The following is a 20,798-nucleotide window of genomic DNA, read 5'->3' on the forward strand; positions in this document are numbered from 1 at the left end:
CAGAGGAAAAATCCTCTCACCTGTAAAGGGTTAAGAAGCTAAAGGTAACCTCGCTGGCACCTGACCAAAATGACCAATGAGGAGACAAGATACTTTCAAAAGCTGGGAGGAGGGAGAGAAACAAAGGGTCTGGCTGTCTGTCTGCTGCTTTTGCCAGGGACAGAACAGGAATAGAGTCTTAGAACTTTTAGTAAGTAATCTAGCTAGGTATGTGTTAGATTATGATTTCTTTAAATGGCTGAGAAAAGAACTATGCTGAATAGAATGACTATTCCTGTCTGTGTGTCTTTTTTGTAACTTAAGGTTTTGCCTAGAGGGATTCTCTACGTTTTGAATCTAATTACCCTGTAAGGTATCTACCATCCTGATTTTACAGAGGTGATTCCTTTACATCTATTAAAAGTCTTCTTGTAAGAGAACTGAATGTTTTTTCATTGTTCTCAGATCCAAGGGTTTGGGTCTGTGGTCACCTATGCAAATTGGTGAGGATTTTTAGCAAACCTTCCCCAGGAAGTAGGGTGCAAGGGTTGGGAGGATTTGGGGGGGAAAGACGTGTCCAAACTACGTTTCCCAGTAAACCCAGTTAAAGTTTGGTGGTGGCAGTGGAAATTCCAAGGGCAAAGGATAAAATTAATTTGTACCTTGGGGAAGTTTTAACTTAAGCTGGTAAAAGTAAGTTTAGGAGGTTCTCATTCAGGTCCCCACATCTGTACCCTAGAATTCAGAGTGGGGGAGGAACCTTGACAGACCCACACTGCAGTGCATCCTACGAGTTAAATGCAGGGAATGGGAGTCATTATTACATGTACTGAAGTAGCACTTACAGGCCTCCACTGAAATCAGGATCCCACAATGATAGGCACTGCACATGCTAACGGGCATGCCCTGCCCTGAAGAGCTTTATTGTCTTCTCCATTTTACAGATGGTAATTGAGGCACACAGAGATGACGTGATAGACGCACGACAGCAGCACTGGGACTAGAACCCAGAGCACCTGGCCCCTAGGCCAGCGCCTTAACTACAAGGCTGTCCTCCCTCTAAGTGAGGTCCCTCTTTCTGTTCCTACCTGTCACCTTGGTATCTAAGGGTACATCTAACATGGCAGCTGGGAGTGAGTCTCCCAACCAGGTAGACAGATGCGCTCTAGCTTCGCCAGATCCAGCACACGACAAATAGCAGCATGGATGCTTCAGGCTAGCCACCTGAGCTCACCCCCCATAACAACTACGTGGGGGAAAGGAGACACTTTTCATAAAACATTCACTCCGTACCTGACCTCTCAATTCCCATCCTCCAAGGAAACCTGCACAACACCTTCCAAAGACAAGCCTGGGAGCTTAAATACCTAACATCTTGAATAGTGCATGCAGATGTGGTCGCTCCATCTCAAAAAAGATATATTGGAATTGGAAAAGGTTCAAAAAAGGACAACAAAAATTATTAGGGGCATGGAACGGCTTCCATATGAGGACAGATTAATAAAACTGGGACTTTTCAGCTTGGAAAATAGACGACTAAGGGGGGATATGATTGCGGTCTATAAAATCATGACTGGTGCAGAGAAAGTAGATAAGGAAGTATTATTTACCCCTTCACATGAAACAAGAACCAGGGGTCACCAAATGAAATTAATACACAGCAGGTTTAAAACAAAAGGAAGTATTTCTTCACACAACGCACAGTCAACCTGTGGAAGTCTTTGCCAGAGGATGCTGTGAAGGCCAAGACTAACAGCGGTTAAAAAAAAACTGGATAAATTCATGGAGGATAGGTCCATTGATGCCTAATAGCCAGGATAGGCAGGGATGGTGTCCCTAGCCTCTGTTTGCCAGAAGCTGGGAATGGGCAACAGGGAATGGATCACTTGATGATTCCCTGTTCTGTTCATTCCCTCTGGGGCACCTGGCATTGGCCTCTGTCGGAAAACAGGATTCTGGGCTAGATGGACCATTGGTCTGACCCAGTCTGGCTGTTCTTAACTTTGCTAGACACCAAAAATTACAGATTTGATATAGACACTGGATTTATGGCTCATTACAACAATCCATAAGCCACTAAGCCTCCTTTGGCATGTGACTGCAGAGGAGTTAGCTGCCCACTTCACCTGGAGTGGTCTCTTGCAACATATGTTAATGCCTTATGCTTAGCAACCTGTCCCACCTTGTATTTAGCTGTGACAGTCCAAGTGCCTTTCCCAGATCTGAAGAAGAGCTCTACGTGGCTCGAAAGCTGGTCTCTCTGACCAACCAGACATTGGTCCTATAAAAGATATCTCCTCCCGCATCTTGTCTCTCTAATTTGGGACCTACACAGCTCCACCAACACTACTAACAGTCCTTCCCTGCATCACAGGTGTATGTGAATGTGTGCGTCTGTCTGGCTCTGGTTGAGTCATCATTGTCCTTCAAATCCCCCCCTCAACTCTCTTTTGCTGTGAGGCTGACAAAAAAACTTGACAGTAGTCAGGCTACTGATGTGCTGAGACCCACACCTGCCGTGCTGGCTGATACAGTCTTTGTTTCCTTGTGCTCCCACTTCAGTCTGTCTCCGTCTGTTGTCTCTTGTTGTACGCTTAGGTCGTAAGCGGTTTGGGGCAGGACCGTCGTTTTGTTCTGTGCTGTACAGCTCATAGTCCATCCCCAGTGTGACCCTTCTGAAGTCAAGGGAGTTGCCGCAGGGCTGAAAGCATTCCAGGACGCCCATGAAATGTGGCCTGTGTCCCAGGGTCACCATGACGGCTATGGCCCTTCAGTCCAAAGGAGGCTCCAACCCAGCTGAGCAGAGTAACCCCGAGGTTCAGACACAGAGATACCTCAAATGGAGCTGATGGGGAGGATAGGGTGGCATGTGCCAGTGTTGTGCCTCTACGACCCAACCTGGCCCTGCCAGCCCTATTCCACCCACAGCCAGGAATGGGGGTTCTCCAGGGCTCCTGCCTGCTCCCCACAGGTGCTGGCATGCCTCTCCACCTCCGCCATGCTGAACCGGAACTCGCAGATGGGGCACGGCACCCAAGCCTCAGGGAGCTCCTCGCGCCGGGGATCTTCCCGTGGTGGGGATGGCCAGGCCGTGTCTGGAAGGGAGCCATCTTCCCCACAGGCAGAGGCGTGAACGGGAAGGAGATCTGTGCTGAAGCAGCCTGCAGCGAGGAGAGATGACAGCAGAGCTAACCCAGGGCCACCTGGACTTCCTGGCTGCCAACGTACTGCATGCACTGGCCACCTGGGTTTTCACGCTGAGAGCAAGGTTAGAACTTGGAACCCCAGCCCTTGTCACTCGATCTTCGTCAACTATTCCCTGTGTAGGGCCTACTGCATAACTAGGCAGTTCTGATTCCATCCAGGAGAGGGCAGTAGCCTGCAGAGTGCAGTTTATTACTTTACAACAATCAACATGTATATAGTGCTTATCATAAAATTCCAAGGCCAGACGGGACCACTGGGATCACCTGGTCTGACCTCCTGTATAACACAGGCCAGAGAACCGTCCCAAAATAATTCCTAGAGCAGAGCTTTCATTCTGAAGGAGCCTAGGCCACTGTATGCATTCACCTGCCATTGAAATGCAGCCACCTCTGGGGTGGCACACGACAGCTGTTGAACAGCAGTGAAGGTTCCCATAGCCAATTGAAAGTGCTGGGGGAGAATCAGGTTGGTGGAGTGTAGTTGCAGCCTGTCTCCAAGCTCAAACCCTGGTTTTGTGCGTTCGACAACTTCCGCAAACAAAACCATGGGCAGTGAAACCAACCTCACCTCCCTGCGCCCCTTTGGGTCTCCTTAAGCAGGTGTGGCTGAAGCCAGATGAACTGCTGGGCGCTTGGCTGCTCTGAAAATCAAGCCACTGGGGCACCCAAGTATGGGTTTAAGTGGATACCTTTTAGGTAACCAAGTTTGAATCATAGAAACGCAAGGCTAGAAGGGACCTCAGGAGGTCATCTTTCTAGTCCACATCTCCCTGCAAAGTCATGAATAAAGGAAGCAAGGCTGTGACTAAGACCGGAGAGAGAGGGAGAGTGCAAGGAAATCCCTCATGGCAGTAAAAGGGGATGGGACTGGAACTCTGGAACTGAGCTATTACTGATGTTTTAAGGATGCTGTGTGAGACTCTGCCTTTGAGACACCCCATGGTGGTCAGATGGGTTACAATCCAGACTGGCTGCCTCTCTAATGGCACATCTACACTGCAAACAAACGTGTAATTGTAGTACGGGTAGGAACGCCGTACTACCTTTCATCCAGCTAGCCCGCGTAATAACAGTAGTGAAGACATGGCAGCGTGGGCTAGCAACGAGAGTACGTCCCCAGTTGCTAGCCCGTGCTGCTGGATCTTCACTGCTATTTTTACTCACGTAAATTGGATTAAAGATGGCACGGGTCTGCCTACCCATGCTACGGTCACACCTCCCCTTGCAGTGTAAACAGACCCTAAAGATACACTAGTTCAGAGATACTTGCATGGAGGCTCGCTAGCTGCAACTGACTCTTTAATGTGTCCCTTGCGGATCTGTGCAGTACACGATATTAAAACACTGTGTGATTGAGTTATTAACCCATCTAAGTTATTAACCCATCAGGATGCTTTTACTAGGTTATTAACCAATTGTAGTTGTTAAAATAATACTTGGTTAGTCATTTTGCTCTGAGAATAATATATAGATATAAAAACTAAATATTTCCCCGTCACGCTGTTTTAAATCTCACTCTATAGTACTGTAGCAAAGGAAAAGCTGAATTCACACTACTGTAGCTCTTTTGGGTAATGTTGGTTGCTAATTTGGCTCCTGAACCATTGCGGTCTGAGTACACTGCTCTAATTCAACACCAAGTTACTGGGCTGGATGCCAGACTCATGGGGTGAGGGTCTTTGGACAGTTTCCAGATCAAACTAGACAGATACAATGGTCTGCTCTCACCTTGAAGTCTATGCTCACCTTCTTCTTCAAGTCCTGCTCTGGAGACGGAATCAAGCGAGATGCCAAGCTGAACACCCCACTGATTGCAAACCCACCAGATGGGCAGGGATCACATCACGCCTTTTTTACAACCAGCTGAGTTAAGGGAGGGGCCTGCCACGCTCAACCTGAGAGCCAGCTGCATCTCAGGGGTGGATCACATGAGCCTCACAGATCCAGTGTGTGTGTGACGGACCCAAAGGCCTTTCCGAAGAGAGTGATTTAGGCAGGACGACACATGCTCCAAGGCACTTGTTGTAGACCGCACTCCAGAACACTCACCCGCACAGATGGGGCATACACCCATCTCCCCGTCTGCCTCTCCACGATCATCCAGCTTGTTGGGCCTTCCTCCCCAGCCCCTGGCTCTTCCTCCCTGGGTGCCAGGCCTGGGCATTGACCTGCAGAGAGAGATTTCAGGAGCACTTGTTTTTCCAGTCTGCAGTGTCCTTTGCCCTCGCACCCCAAAGGTTAAAGTACCGCCCAGGCTCAGAGAAGCTGCCCTGCCTGTTGAGACACACCAGAGGTGGTGGCTGGAAGGACCAGGATCCCCTCATTCCGGCTATCCCATCCTACGCACCCACTGGCTGTGATTGAGACCCAGAGGAGAGCCCCAGGAAGGCACTGCGTGGGCTGGGACACTGGCTCAGAAAAGGAGCTGCCAGCTGGGCTCCAAATGGGAAATCGGGACATTTGAAGGGTTAAGGGGAACACAACAGGGATGATCCGTTACCTCCCTGTGGCACCTTGTGATCTTCGTCTCCTGCTTGGCTTCACCCGGACCCTCCTCAGGGGTGGAGCGTCATGGACATCCTGCATGGGGCCTGGAGAATAACCAGCATCAGCATTGTACCTAGCTCCTGGATAAAGCTTTACAAAGTAGGTTGGGATCACTGTCCCCATTTCACAGATGGGGAAAGTGAGGCAGCGGGAGGGGAAATGACTTGCCCATGGTCACCCAGCAGCCCAGTGGCAGTTCTGAGACTAGAACCCAGGTCTCCCGAGTCCCAGCCCAGGTTTCTGCCCACCAGGCCACACAGTCAAGCCAAGCTGCCACCAACACATGCAGATGTGCCACTGACAAGCAGTTTGGTGGGACTGGAGACCGGGAGCTTCACATGCTCCAGAATCAACAAGAAGCAGTTTTGAATGGCGATGCTGAGCCATGAATACATCGGGGAAGGACATGATTCACTGGCCGAGATGGACACCAGGTAAGCCCAGCCCATGGAGTCTGCACCAGGGGACCAAGGGCTGATGGTGCTCAGCTACCTTGGGGGAAGCCAGCTCTGCGCTCAGAGGGTCGAGACCCCAAAGAGAGAGGGGAGCTGGCTAGAGCGGGAGGGGGCTGGAACGAGAGCAATGGGAGGAAATGAAACAGAAGCTGCTGACAGCGAGATCGCCTCCTGTGGGACAGTCTCCCAGTGGAAAGCCCATCTGTGAGGGCTGTCACCAGCCCAGAGCTCAGAACGGTTTCACAGCCTTTGGCGCCTGCCTCTAAGGAAGAGATGGGCCAGTTGGGGTCTCTGCCAGAGAGCGTAGGGCCAGTCCTGCCCTGGATATGGAGAGGGACAACCTGGATGGGACCCAAAAATGCTCATCTACCTCGGTCTCCTCTCATCCGCCCAGCAACGGTGTGACCCCCTGTTGGCTGAGGACTGACAGAGCAGGCCTTACCCAGGGCGGAGGTGGACATTCCCCATCAGCTGCCTGGGCACGTTCCAGCAGCCCGGGATCCGTGGTCTGTAGGCAGCACTTCCAGCCGGGGGGCCCTGTGGGTGCCTTTCGCCAGCTGGGCAGAGGGTGCCATGCCAGGTCGTCCCAGATGCCCATCGCTCTCTGGATCATTACAGGAGCGCATGCCAGAAGAGCAGCTGCTGATCCCACCCGAGGGGGCGGGACGGCTTTGCAGAGGGCCCGCCCAGGCTGCAGCATCCCCAGCTCAGCTGGGCAGAGAAGGAGCTTGTGAGATCCCACTCGAGTCCCCACACGGCTGCGACGGGCTCCCACTCACCTGCTGCTGTAGGGCTCACGGCTGGATCTTCACCCTGCTGCCCCTGGCTGCTCGCCTGTCTCTCAGCGGCCAAAGAGGTGGCGCTGGGGCCCAGATGGAGAGTGCGGCTGCGCGACTGGGCCGCCGACAGCACCATCCTGGCTGTCCGGCTGAGACAGGCTGGGCTGCGTGGGTGAGGGCCGCAGCTGGGCTCCAGCAGCTGCAGTCGGCTCTTCAGTTCCTCCTCCTCCCCCTTGCTCCTGGGCGCAGAGAGCCAGAGACCCAGTGATTCCTGCCGATTGGCCAGGGAACGCCCCTGAACGGGACAGACACTCCCTGCTCCCAACCCTGGAAGGTATCTTCCCCAAGGCCAGTACCAAATCCCTTCCAGCATCAGCTCAGGGAGTGATCGGGACTTTGGTCCAGAGCCCCACTCACCCCACAGCTGGACATGCGAGTCAGACAGTCTATCCTGCAGTCACCCTGGGCTAGGATACAATGGTAGCAGCAGGGGCTCGTTCATGGGGAGGGGTGGGAGACACCAGCTGGAAGGGGCTGCCATCCATGACGGCTTTGGCCTGGAGGGCATCCTGAGGGGCTTGCTCCCAGCGCCACCTCAGCTCCCGTCCGGCTCAGGCCACAGCACAGGGCTAGATCCAGCTGGCGGAGAACAGCTTTCTGGAGCAGCCCCCAGCAGCAGCCTGGCCATCCAGCCCAGTCGATGGGGGCAACGCACTGAGAGAGGCTGTGCCAGAAGAGGAGAGGGTTTCTGGGAGGGGACGCAATCACTAGGACCAGGGGCTCCTCCCAGCCTGAGCCACTGGAATGGGGTTGGCAAGCCCCCAGCTGGGACCCATAGGAGCAGCTTCCATGTGAGTGTCACTGGCACCAAGACAACCCCAGGAGGGAGGGGAAGCCGCCCATGCCATTGCCTTTGGCCCAGCCCCATAGCTCCAAGGCACAGCCCCTCCCTCTGAAAGGCGATTGCTCCCCCGAGGGTACTTACGGCTGCACCTCCAGGAAAAAAGTCCTGCAAAAGGCGGGGCTGGCAAGCCAGGGGCTGGCTGCGGGCTCGTGACCCATCTGGGGGAGAGGGAAACACAGCTCAGAGCCCTGCTTTCATGGGAGATATCCCCCAGCACCTCCAGAGCCAGCGTGCGCAGAGAACTAGTAGCAGTAGAGAGGGAAGAGACCCTCAAGTCCCATCCAGCCCACCCCATGGCCAGTGCACTAGAGCACATAACACAGGAACAATCCTGCACTGGTCCCCGTCGGGCAGCTAGAGGAGCTGACAGGTCTCCTCCCCCTCTGAACCTGGCACACTCAAGTGCATAGGCCTCGCAGCACCCAGGGTGGGCTGAGCAGGCCACTGGCCTATCCCCACTGTAGCCAGGGGGTGAGAGCACCAGCCACAGCAGCAACCAGAGACCTCCTCCTTCCAGCCCAGACCCCCCCACCCATCATGTGCAAGGAGCAGGGGGATTGCTCGCAGGCACGGACCTGGGGCGAGGGTGGAGCCGGAGCCGCCTGGCTGTGATTGGGGTCCAACGGGGTGCGGATGTGGATGAAGGAGAGGCCAAACTGGGCCTGCTTGTTGAAGGGCTGGCTGCAGGTGATCCTCACGCGATCCCACTTCTCGCCCAGCGCCGCCGCCAGGAAATCCCCTGCGGACAGAACAGGAGCAGATGGGCTGCTTCACTCCTGGAGCGAGATGCTGCCACCTTCTAAGGGCCTTGCAGTCAACCCAGGAACATGGCCCTGCCACCTCATATCCAATCATGGGGCCCCAGCTCCACAGATCCAACCACTGGGACTGTCCCAACTGGTACTCCACCACCCCACTGCACTAGCTCTAACCGCTGGGACCACCAATCCCCACAGTGCCAGATCCAACCACAGGGACCCTAGCTTACCACCACATCGAATCCATCCTGGAAACTCCCTGAGACAACCCCCCCCCCCCGCCCCCGCATGACAAACCAAATCAACGCATCAGGACCATCCAGGCTACTTCCCCAGTAGCTCCAGCCAATGGCCCACCTAATCCTGTCTCAGTGGCCAATACTTGTTGATTCAGAGGAAGAAAAAAAGAACGCCCCAGGGCAATTGTACACATACAGGAACAGGGATGACCAGTTCAGGTACCCAGATCCTATCATGCGGGGCCCGTATGAATACCTGGAGAGAGGGCAGCCCTGGAGATGGGATGAACTCCCATCATGAAATGTGATTACTTGCCATAACAAGGCATAGAAGGGCAGGCACGATGCACCACCACCCATGAGCCCTAATCAATGATACCCAGCCAGTGACCCACAGCCACTCATGTGAGCTGGGCCCTCTTTACCCTCTTTAAACATCCGGACCCCGGAGCGGTTCCTGTCCAGCTTTGAGTCAGCCGGCGTCATCAGTGTAGTGCTGGGCACCAGGGTAACATAGGGCTGGTCCAGCGGCCAGGAGGAGCGCCCCACGTCCACCTGGAGAAAAGCACAGCCGCAGTTCCCTGCGCGTGGAGGGGCAAAGGTCAGGCCTGGAGCAGCTGAACCTCCCTCAGCTCTGAGCTGCAGTGAAACTGATCAGCCAGACCTGGGCACTGATACTGGAACCCCAAAGAGCTGTCAATGGGAAGGGAGTGGGGCTGTTCGGTCTCCGTGGCCTGTTCACTCACTGCTGGGAGCACCCACAAGAGGCCCATCAGGCGCCAGCAGCAATGGCGGCTTTGAGGAGGGATGTTGTTCTAATCTGCACCCCAGGGACCAGTATCCCAGCACATGACAGAGACTGACCACAATTCACCCACTGGCACGAGATATGGGGTGAACATTTTGCTAACAGGGAGAGACTTTCTCCTTGTGGCTGGCTAGTTATAAAGGGGACTAGCAGTCAAGCAACTGCCCTGCCCTGCCCCTGTCTCACCTGGGTAAGTCACCTCCCCTCACTGTGCCTCAGTTTCTCCATCAGTAAAACAAGGACCACTGTGACAAGAGACAAGTGCACCATGTTACCATTGCAGTATGGGGAACTAGCTAGAAACCTCTGGACTCCTCGGAAGGGATAGCTCAGTGGTTTGAGCATTGGCCTGCTAAACCCAGGGTTGTGAGTTCAGTCCTTGAGGGGGCCATTTAGGGATCTGGGGCAAAATTAGGGATTGGTCCTGCTTTGAGCAGGGGGTTGGACTAGATGACCTCCTGAGGTCCCTTCCAACCCTGATATTCTATGAATTAACAAGGAGGACAAGCCCTTCAAGCGTAGAGACAAGCACGGTGGCATTGCAGGAGACCCCAGAGAGATTTGCAGGTTAGACTGCCCACAAGGGGTTGGGGTCTCTGTTTCTCCCTCTCTCATACCTATGTCTATGTAGCCGATAGGACTAGCCCGTTCCAGCTGCAGCTCCACTTTCAGCTGCCTGCTCCGATCCCGGGGGCAGCTCAGCCACGGGTGAATGCCATCATCATGCAGCAGATTCTCCACTGGATACCTGGGGTCCTGCACCAGACCAGTGGGGAGGGGAGAAAGCAGAAGCAGGGTGCTTAGTAGAGGGATTGGGATAGAAGGGGAGCGGGGGAAAGAGTCAGCAAGAGTTACTGTTCTCTAGTAATGATCTCAAAGCAGATTACAGATTTTACAAACGGATCAGACCTTACCTACTGCTGAAGTGCAGCCATTTCTGGGGTGAAGTGTGGTAGATGTTTATCAGCACACAGAAACATTATACAACAGTTTACGGCAGGAAGAATACTGTATCCAATTCACAACACTTTCCAGGTCAGATCCTCAGCTGGTGTAAAGTGGGGAAGTCTGGATCTATATCAGTTTATACCAACAGAGGATCAGACCCCCAATTTCTATAAGGCATTTCACTCAAGGATCTCACAGTCCTAGGGCATGCAGAGTTCTGCAGCAAAATGTAGCACCCTCTCACGTCCAATTAAAGACCTGCAGTTGAAGATGAAAAGCATTATTATTACCTGAGAGGTGAAGGACACCACATGGTTGATTTTAACTGGAGCCATTTCTGATTCTTCAGAACACCCCCAGCTGCCTGCTCGAAGCTTCCTCTGGGTTTCCCAGAAACACACACTCACTCCATCTGGTCTGTCAGCGTCTGGCAGAAACACAGACAGAATCTGATTCTTTACAGAGTTTGGAGCCATTTCCACTTGGTCTCGCTTTGGGAAGTGTTAGGGGGCTTATTCCTTCACCCACTTACTTCCCTGGTCCTTCTCGCATGAACAGAGAGCAACAATACCCGAAGTCCAAAGGTGCAAACAATTTGATGTTTATTGGGGTGAACTTCCAGCAAGCATGATTCCAGTTTCCTTCCTTAGTATCCTCCTTCCCAGCTTTGACACCACAGAGCCTTACACCTGTGTCCCTGTTCCCATTCCTGCCCTTAGCCAAACATTATTCCAACTTCCTTACTCCCATTCCCATCTCCCTCACCCGCATGCCCACCCCCACCCCATCCCACCCACACCCACTCACTTCCTCATTGACTACAGATTATATAGTAAAACTTGAGTTCTGCTTAGCTATACCTTAACCAATCATTTTCCTGAAATTTAACTAACCCATCCTAACATATTGTAACATGATTATTTAACCAATTATATCCCACCACTTTAATTAGTTTACACCCAGCAAAATTAATTATACAGCAGACAGGAACAATCACAGAACCAGACAGAGATTATACAGACAAACAATAGCCAAGTGGGAACTATAATGACAAAACAATACAGAAGTGACGATTTCACATCCCAGCTATTGATAAGTGAGTTCTTGCCAGACAGGATGCTATCAAACTAAGTTTCCTTTTACATTTTCTAGGCACTTCCCTTTCTCTGGAGTTGATGGGAATACAATCCTGTCCTGATAATGCCTAACAGCCCAATAGCACCTTAGAATCATAGAATATCAGGGTTGGAAGGGACCTCAGGAGGTCATCTAGTCCAACCCCCTGCTCAAAGCAGGACCAATCCCCAATTAAATCATCCCAGCCAGGGCTTTGTCAAGCCTGACCTTAAAAACTTCTAAGGAAGGACATTCTACCACCTCCCTAGGTAACGCATTCCAGTGTTTCACCACCCTCCTAGTGAAAAAGTTTTTCCTAATATCCAACCTAAACCTCCCCCACTGCAACTTGAGACCATTACTCCTTGTCCTGTCCTCATCTACCACTAAAATAGTCTAGAACCATCCTCTCTGGAACCACCTCTCAGGTAGTTGAAAGCAGCTATCAAATCCCCCCTCATTCTTCTCTTCTGCAGACTAAACAATCCCAGTTCCCTCAGCCTCTCCTCATAAGTCATGTGTTCCAGACCCCTAATCATTTTTGTTGCCCTAAAAAATGATTTCAATGTGACTTATTTCAATGTGCCTAGTTTGGAATGTGAGGATGTGACTGTTCGCTTCCCAGCTTATGGCTGCCTCTGCTGCTTAGCCAAAGGCCTTAGCCTAAGCACAGGGCCACAAACTGTCACAGTAAGAGAAGGCCCTTACACCAGCAGACAGTGATTTTGATTCTTTCTTTTGTACCTCTATAACTAGCCAAGTGATAAGAATACACCTAAATTCTTAGAGTATAGGTCTTTACAGACAGGCCTAAATATCTATATCCTAATAGGCAGGTTTGCCAAGTGCTGTATTTTCGCAGCCAGCAATAAAAGCGGATTTGAATTTCACTGAACATTTATGATCCTCCCTCTGCTTTCACTGAAGAAGCTGGATATTGCATATTACACCCTGTGCTATCCAGACCAAGCCTCAACAACGCACAGTCAGATGCCTGTTTGAATCCCCTGCGCCCTCCTTTCTACCAGATCAGAGGCCTTGTGTATATGGGAAAGATGCCCCAGTTTAACTTAAGGTGTGAATTTCAGGATGACTGTATTAATCAATTCAGTACAAACCTCCATATGGACATTCTTATTTCAATTTAACTTAAACTGATTTCCAAGCAGCTTAAACTAAACCAAAAATAAATCCACTCAAATTGAAATCAGTTTAAGTTCCCATCTTAGGTGAAATTGGTCCAACTAAACCACCTGATAAACTCCATGGAATATTACTGTGATGGCAGATGGGAGGACTGGGACCAAAGCATGTAACATTTTCATGTATGTATACTTTTAATTAAACCTATACCTGACTGCCCCTCAATTTATCTCCAGCTAGATGGCTAGTAGGTTCCATGGAAGACTTAGGTCTGAAGGAGGACAGGAATTTTGTTGTCTTGTATTGATCTGCAAAGCACCAGGTACACCTTTGATGCTGTAGAAATAATATGTAATTTTACATCTTTCCTTAGGCTTCACTCACTTCCTCCGTACCCTTTTGTTTCCGCCAAATCCAGTCTCTCTACGGGTTCATTTCAGGTTACCCCAAGTTGATCACACAGCAAATTCTGTGAATAATTTCGGGAGGAAATTGATCTTTCTTTGAACTGCTGATTTTTTAGAACATTTGACTGTTATAGAGCACTTTGAGCTATGCTTTAAACATTTGTTTTGCTAAATAAAATTAATCATCATGTTTTCATGCAGCCTCATTACACAAAGTCCCCATGTAAGGATACTGCACTGGCCTGGAGTTGTATCAGGATATTTTAATATCCTAAAAGCTAGCAGGACTGGCCTGTGAAAATCAGAATAAGTATTCACTTTAAGTGGTGTCTAAACAAAGCAACAAGTGAAACTTCAACAAGGAAAAAAACGACATCTAGACTCTTCCACTAATGTTTACATGAGAAATTAATCCATCCACAGATTTAAGCATCAGTTAAAAAGCCATTGAAAATAGTTAAAGAAGTCAATTTTAATCTATTTCCCAGAGCAAATGCTACTGCTATGGGTTGTGGGAACCAATTCAATGTAATATTAACAAAAAAAATCTCAACTGTTACTTCTTCAGGAAAAAAAAAAAAAAGTCAGGTATAAAATTACAGCATCTCTTTTCCATGGTAACCTGGAACGGACACAAACCCTCCTTTGCTTTCACATACAACCCTTATCCCCAAAAGCCCTCCCACGTAGATGATCCCCAACCCCACGTCCCCGGATGCCCTCCAACTCTCACGAGATAAATAAGCAACCCGGCTTTCAAAACAAGCCCCAAAACAGCTCAATCCCTTTTCAAGACAAGCGCAATCCATTTCCGCTCGGTGACACTTAACACCCACAAGCCAGCCCAAAACAAGGCAATCCCACTTTGGTTAAACAAGCCACACACTTCAAAATGGGATGTTTTTATAAAAATACCATAATTTATTTTCAGCATTAAAATGCACACAACAAAAAGGTACCTTGTAACCATTCTGCCAGATAGAGACTGCGGCAAACAGGGACAGGTTAAATATGCCGAGGGGGTTTCTTCAATAACACTTGAGGAAACTATATATGTATAAAATAAAACATTCTGAGTGCATTTGAAGGATTTACAGAGAAAACCTCACAACCCTTTAAGAGATTGGCAACGAGATTGCTCTTGCTTTTCTGCAACCTCCGCCACACCACCCCTCCGCATCACTGTATCCCTATCGCTCCAGGCTGCTTGCTTTTGCTGACTGGACTTGAATCCTGGATTCTTCATGATACGCAGATGACAATGCCTGGTTTTTTTGTTAGCTGGGGTGTGTAGGAAACACCACAGTGGCAGGGCAGAGGAACATGGCGGCAGCCACACAGCTTACTGATGAGGAGCTGTTCTTGGAGCTCAAAAGCTTCAGCTTCTCACCGGGGCCAGTCACCGAGAGCACCCACCCAGTCTACCTGAAGAAACTGCAGGAGGACAAGCGGGCCGGAGCCCGTGGAGGTGCCAACAAGACCCAGAACAGTAACAACAACAACACAGGGGCTGGCCCTCAGCGGCACCGCCCCTCTGGCCAGCCCGACAGTCAGCCCTCAGCGGCACCGCCCCTCTGGCCAGCCCGACAGATGCTTCCTGGAGAGTCCTGAGAACACACTGTGGCGTGCACTGTATTCCCGCGACGTATCTATCTCCAGGGGAGCGGCTTAACAACTCTTTATACCATCTTGAACAGCTTTGCACCTCCTAGAACAATAGTGAACATTGCGCCGAAATTAACAGCGCACAGTGGCAAGTGGCTGGCTGCAAATTGACTTCCAGGAATTTAGTGTCCGATACAGGGATGCTCTTTGGAAACAATATTCTAGCTAAAAGACCCCAAAAGAAAGAGAGGAGGGTGTCCAGCATCTTGAAGGCATTACCACCAGATTCCAGCTGGAACAGTTTGTTGATTCCGGAGAATTCCTGCAGAATCGGTGTTAGAAACTGTAAATACAGTTTATTCACAGGGTCGCAGTACATGTTGTACAGAACTTCTGCTTCATAGCAACACAGCTTAGCTTTGCTCAGTTGGAAGCGTAGCTTCAACGCATACCTCTGATCCAGTATGCACACAAAACAGCCGTACATGAAGAGCCATCTCGTCACTGACAGCTGAACAAGCTTCAGTGGTGTGTTACCAAGATTCATCACCTGGAATAGCTGTGCATATGCACACTGTCTCTGGGGGCTGCGAGAGAACCAGCTGTAGGAATGGGAGACTAAAAACTCGAGACTGCGTGGCAGCATTTCTATGGCACACAGCTGGATGGAGTGACATACGCATTTGATGAGACTGAGCCTGTCATTCTTCTTGAGCAGATGCGTGTACATGGAATTTTTATGTCCGACCATGACGCTACAGCCGTCGATCCCAATACACCTGCTGAAATCCAGACCAACACTGACAAGAAACTGAAGCAGTGCTGTGGCAATAGCTTCAGCTATTTTGCCTTCCAAACTGACTAGTCCCAAAAATATGGAGACAATCTTGCCTAAGGAGGGACTGAAGTACCGCACTACAGTGCAAAGCTGCTTTGCTGCAACAATGTCTGTGCTCTTATCTATCATCCGTGAATCCTGGGATTCACCAATGTCTTTGATGAGATTGTAGAACATGCAGGGAGCCATAACTTGGTTGATTAATGCCCTGCATTTTGTGCGATGGAGGCGGGTATCTTTTTCAAAAGCTGACCCAGCAAGCATACTGAGGTGATCCACAGAACTGACCACTGGTGGAGGCAATGTAGCAGGCCAGTTTTAGCTCTGCTTGGTGCATCGTCGAGACTGAAGGTCTTGAGACAGTGAAATCAATATTTGTCAGGTGCATCACAGAAAATGGTTTTGTATTTGATTTATGTTTCTCAGTTGGAAATGAATGTTGCACAAGGTCTGCATGATGTGCACGAATTAGGGCTTTGCAATATCTGCAAAAAGCTTGTGCGTTATCGCCAGTTAGGGGCTTCAGCCAGACTTTAAATTCTATTCCTTTTTCCCCCATTCCTTTCTGTATTTCTTTCCATACTTAGCCCATTTTCTTGTGTTTGGCTGCTGCTGATCCACACTGCGCTCTTTCCTCTAGCATTGGATGAGCCTCAAAATTGCGGACAAGACAGGCTATCCTGGAACATGATAGGAATTGATGTGTCAAGTGGGTGGACCAGGCCAAGAATGTCCACGATTTTGGCCCCCACCAACACCTAAAAACCATCCACATTACAAGGACTCTGTGAGGACCTCGGGGGGTGGGGGGGAGGACTTGTTGCATACAGCAGCATCTGCCCCCCCGCTCCCCGCAGGGGGATCTGGGGGAGGCCTCTGTGTGTGAACTATTTCCCTGCGTGCTACAGCACCCCACGGTTCAGTATAGTATATAGAGTAGTATAAACAAGTCATTTCATTCATTGTATGTATGAAATAACTGTACTTTATACTGACTTCACTAGTGCTTTTTATGTACCCCCTGTTGTAAAACTAGGCAAATTTGTACATGAGCTGATGTACCCCCTGGAAGACCTCAGCGTAACCCCAGGCGTACCCCTTGTTGAACACCACTGCTGCAAACTGTCACTTACCTTATGATGTTACTATTAAGTGTTGTAATTAAAAATGGCAGATGGACCGCAGGGGCCCACCACAGCCCCCAAAGTTGCTCTACGCCTACACCATCCCGAGCATGGAGCAGGCAACAGCACTGTGCTCCCACACACAGCACGAGGTCTGTGCCATGGCCACCCCGCATTCCCCCCCCACACACACACACACAGACTCTCAGCTGTGCCCCTTCTTCCCCCACGCGACAAGCCCCTGAGACAGCTGTGCCTGCTCTAGCCCCCAGTGACCAAGCAACAAGCATCATTCCCCAATCCCCCCACCGACTGTCCTCCTTGCCCCGAGCTGGTGCTGCAGTACCCCCGCAACAGCTGTGTGCCTGCCACCCCACAGTCCCCTCCCCCACCCAAACCCCCACAGCCTGTGTCCCCCACCCCTCACAGACCATAAAAGGCCTCCCCCCCACCAGTGCACTGTGCACCACCATCAGAAATGCACCAACACCACCAAGAAAGAAAGACCACCACAGCTGAACCTTTTTATGAAAAGGTTGTACACACACACACCCATCCACAGCTCCACCGGCGAACCGCTGGCGCAGCCATAATACCACCGGCCACTCAAAAGCCCCCCGCCCCATGGTGCACCACACCTCCAGAAACGCCCCAAGAGTCACTGACCAACAATAGTGGCACGGTGCCATTCCAATCCCACCCCCAGAGCCCCCAGGCCCACCCTGGCCCCGTCAATCCCCGATCCCTGGCCACACCAGAGTTTGACACCCAACGACCCCCGCCCAGCCATTCCCCTGCCCCTCACACACACACCCCAACAGCCTTTCCCCAGCTGGTGCAGGAAGTGCAACACCACCAAGATACACCAACAGAAAGACCAATCACAGCTGAGCTTTTAATCATAAGTTCAGCCGAGCCACGGGCACTTACTGAGGGGTGCGCTCAGCGGGACTCGTCTTCTTTTCTTCTTCAAGCCTAGCAGCGGTGCGGTGATCCGCGGCGGAGCCAGCCAGGCCAGCGAGAGTGAAGTGCCAGTCGCTGGTTGTGGTGATGTCAACCAGCACTGATGGTGAAAAAATAAATGAAAACCAAAACCAAACCCCACAAGCAACCAGTGCAGAACCAGCAGCCAATCACAGACAGCTGCTGCTCCAGCCTGGCCCTGCCAGCTTGCTGCTATCAGTGCCCCCCCAGACCAACAACCCTCCCATACCAGTGTGTGTGGGGCAGGGGTAGGATTGGCACATTGCAGGGCCAGGGCCAGGCAGCCAGAGACAGCAGCAAACACACACCCAACCCCCCACCCCCCTCACCCAGCAACCCCCCCAACAACCCTCCCAACCCAACTCCCCACAACCCAGCCCAACTACCCCAACTACTCTCAACCAACAGCCCCCCCACCCCACAACCCCCCACCCCACCACAATCCCCCACAACCCTCCCAACCCAACTCCCCACAACCCAGCCCAACTACCCTCAACGAACAGCCCCCCCACCCCACAACCCCCCCAACCCCCCACCCCACCACAATCCCCCACAACCCTCCCAACCCAACTCCCCACAACCCAGCCCAACTACTCTCACCCAACAGCCCCCCACCCCACAGCCCCCCCAACCCCCTCACAACCCCTCACCACCCCCACAACCCAACTCCCCACAACCCAGCCCAACTCCCCACAACTACTCTCACCCAACAGCCCCATAACCCTCCACCCCACAACCCCCTCATCCCACCAACCCAACTCCCCACAACCCAACCCAACTCCAACTACTCTCACCCAACAGCCCCCCACCCCACAGCCCCCCCAACCCCCTCACTACCCCCACAACCCAGCCCAACTCCCCCAACTACTCTCACCCAACAGCCCCATAACCCTCCACCCCACAACCCCCTCATCCCACCAACCCAACTCCCCACAACCCAGCCCAACTACCCCAACTACTCTCACCCAACAGCCCCCCCATCCCACAACCCTCCCAACCCAACTCCCCACAACCCAGCCCAACTACTCTCACCCAACAGCCCCCCACCCCACAGCCCCCCAACCCCCTCACCCCCCCACAACCCCTCACCACCCCCACAACCCAACTCCCCACAACCCAGCCCAACTCCCCCAACTACTCTCACCCAACAGCCCCATAACCCTCCACCCCACAACCCCCTCATCCCACCAACCCAACTCCCCACAACCCAACCCAACTCCCCCAACTACTCTCACCCAACAGCCCCCCACCCCACAGCCCCCCCAACCCCCTCACTACCCCCACAACCCAGCCCAACTCCCCCAACTACTCTCACCCAACAGCCCCATAACCCTCCACCCCACAACCCCCTCATCCCACCAACCCAACTCCCCACAACCCAGCCCAACTACCCCAACTACTCTCACCCAACAGCCCCCCCATCCCACAACCCTCCCAACCCAACTCCCCACAACCCAGCCCAACTACTCTCACCCAACAGCCCCCCACCCCACAGCCCCCCAACCCCCTCACCCCCCCACAACCCCTCACCACCCCCACAACCCAACTCCCCACAACCCAGCCCAACTCCCCCAACTACTCTCACCCAACAGCCCCATAACCCTCCACCCCACAACCCCCTCATCCCACCAACCCAACTCCCCACAACCCAGCCCAACTACCCCAACTACTCTCACCCAACAGCCCCCCCACCCCACAACCCTCCCAACCCAACTCCCCACAACCCAGCCCAACTACTCTCACCCAACAGCCCCCCACCCCACAGCCCCCCAACCCCCTCACCACCCCCACAACCCCTCACCACCCCCACAACCCAACTCCCCACAACCCAGCCCAACTCCCCCAACTACTCTCACCCAACAGCCCCATAACCCTCCACCCCACAACCCCCTCATCCCACCAACCCAACTCCCCACAACCCAACCCAACTCCCCCAACTACTCTCACCCAACAGCCCCCCACCCCACAGCCCCCCCACCCCCCCACAACCCCTCACCACCCCCACAACCCAACTCCCCACAACCCAGCCCAACTCCCCCAACTACTCTCACCCAACAGCCCCATAACCCTCCACCCCACAACCCCCTCATCCCACCAACCCAACTCCCCACAACCCAGCCCAACTACCCCAACTACTCTCACCCAACAGCCCCCCCATCCCACAACCCTCCCAACCCAACTCCCCACAACCCAGCCCAACTACTCTCACCCAACAGCCCCCCACCCCACAGCCCCCCCAACCCCCTCACCCCCCCACAACCCCTCACCACCCCCACAACCCAACTCCCCACAACCCAGCCCAACTCCCCACAACTACTCTCACCCAACAGCCCCATAACCCTCCACCCCACAACCCCCTCATCCCACCAACCCAACTCCCCACAACCCAACCCAACTCCCCCAACTACTCTCACCCAACAGCCCCCCACCCCACAGCCCCCCCAACCCCCTCACTACCCCCACAACCCTCCACCCCACAACCCCCTCATCCCACCAACCCAACTCCCCACAACCCAACCCAACTCCCCCAACTACTCTCACCCAACAGCCCCCCACCCCACAGCCCCCCAACCCCCTCACTACCCCCACAACCCAGCCCAACTCCCCCAACTACTCTCACCCAACAGCCCCCCCCCAACCGCCCAAGCACCCCCCCGCCCCGAGCCAGGGACACACACACCAAGGGCCGGCAGCGGCCCGCAAACACCATCACTCCCCCCCCGGCCTGTACCCACCAAGTCCCCGCCCCGCTTTGCCCAATAACAGCCGCAGCTCCTCAGGCAGGAGGGTAGGACTGAGGAAGCCGCTATCTCCCGCCAAAACCCACCTGACCTTTGACCCCCCCGCTGGGAGCCGCGCTCGGGCCCCGCCAGGGCTATTTGTAAATATTTTATTTATTTCTCTCTCGCCCCACGATGATTCTGCTAATTATAGTTATGCGCCCATAATTATTATGCT

The 20,798-nt window shown here is 52.6% G+C and overlaps 1 protein-coding gene across 1 annotated transcript; it reads right to left on the reverse strand.

Annotated features, from left to right (window-relative positions):
- Positions 1-572: 572 nt before the first annotated feature.
- XNDC1N (XRCC1 N-terminal domain containing 1, N-terminal like) lies at positions 573-20,582 on the reverse strand. The gene is made up of 11 exons (XM_073333287.2): positions 20,521-20,582; positions 17,787-17,919; positions 10,914-11,050; positions 10,293-10,431; positions 9,293-9,448; positions 8,446-8,609; positions 7,952-8,028; positions 6,967-7,205; positions 5,686-5,776; positions 5,235-5,353; positions 573-3,140 (listed from the first exon to the last, which is right to left on the reverse strand). Exons 1-11 carry the CDS (start codon positions 20,548-20,550, stop codon positions 2,893-2,895), a joined length of 1,533 nt encoding a protein of 510 aa, XP_073189388.2. The 5' UTR covers positions 20,551-20,582; the 3' UTR covers positions 573-2,892.
- Positions 20,583-20,798: the final 216 nt, after the last annotated feature.

This window comes from Lepidochelys kempii, chromosome 1, assembly GCF_965140285.1.
Source record: "Lepidochelys kempii isolate rLepKem1 chromosome 1, rLepKem1.hap1, whole genome shotgun sequence".
NCBI classification, from domain to species: Eukaryota; Metazoa; Chordata; order Testudines; family Cheloniidae; genus Lepidochelys; species Lepidochelys kempii.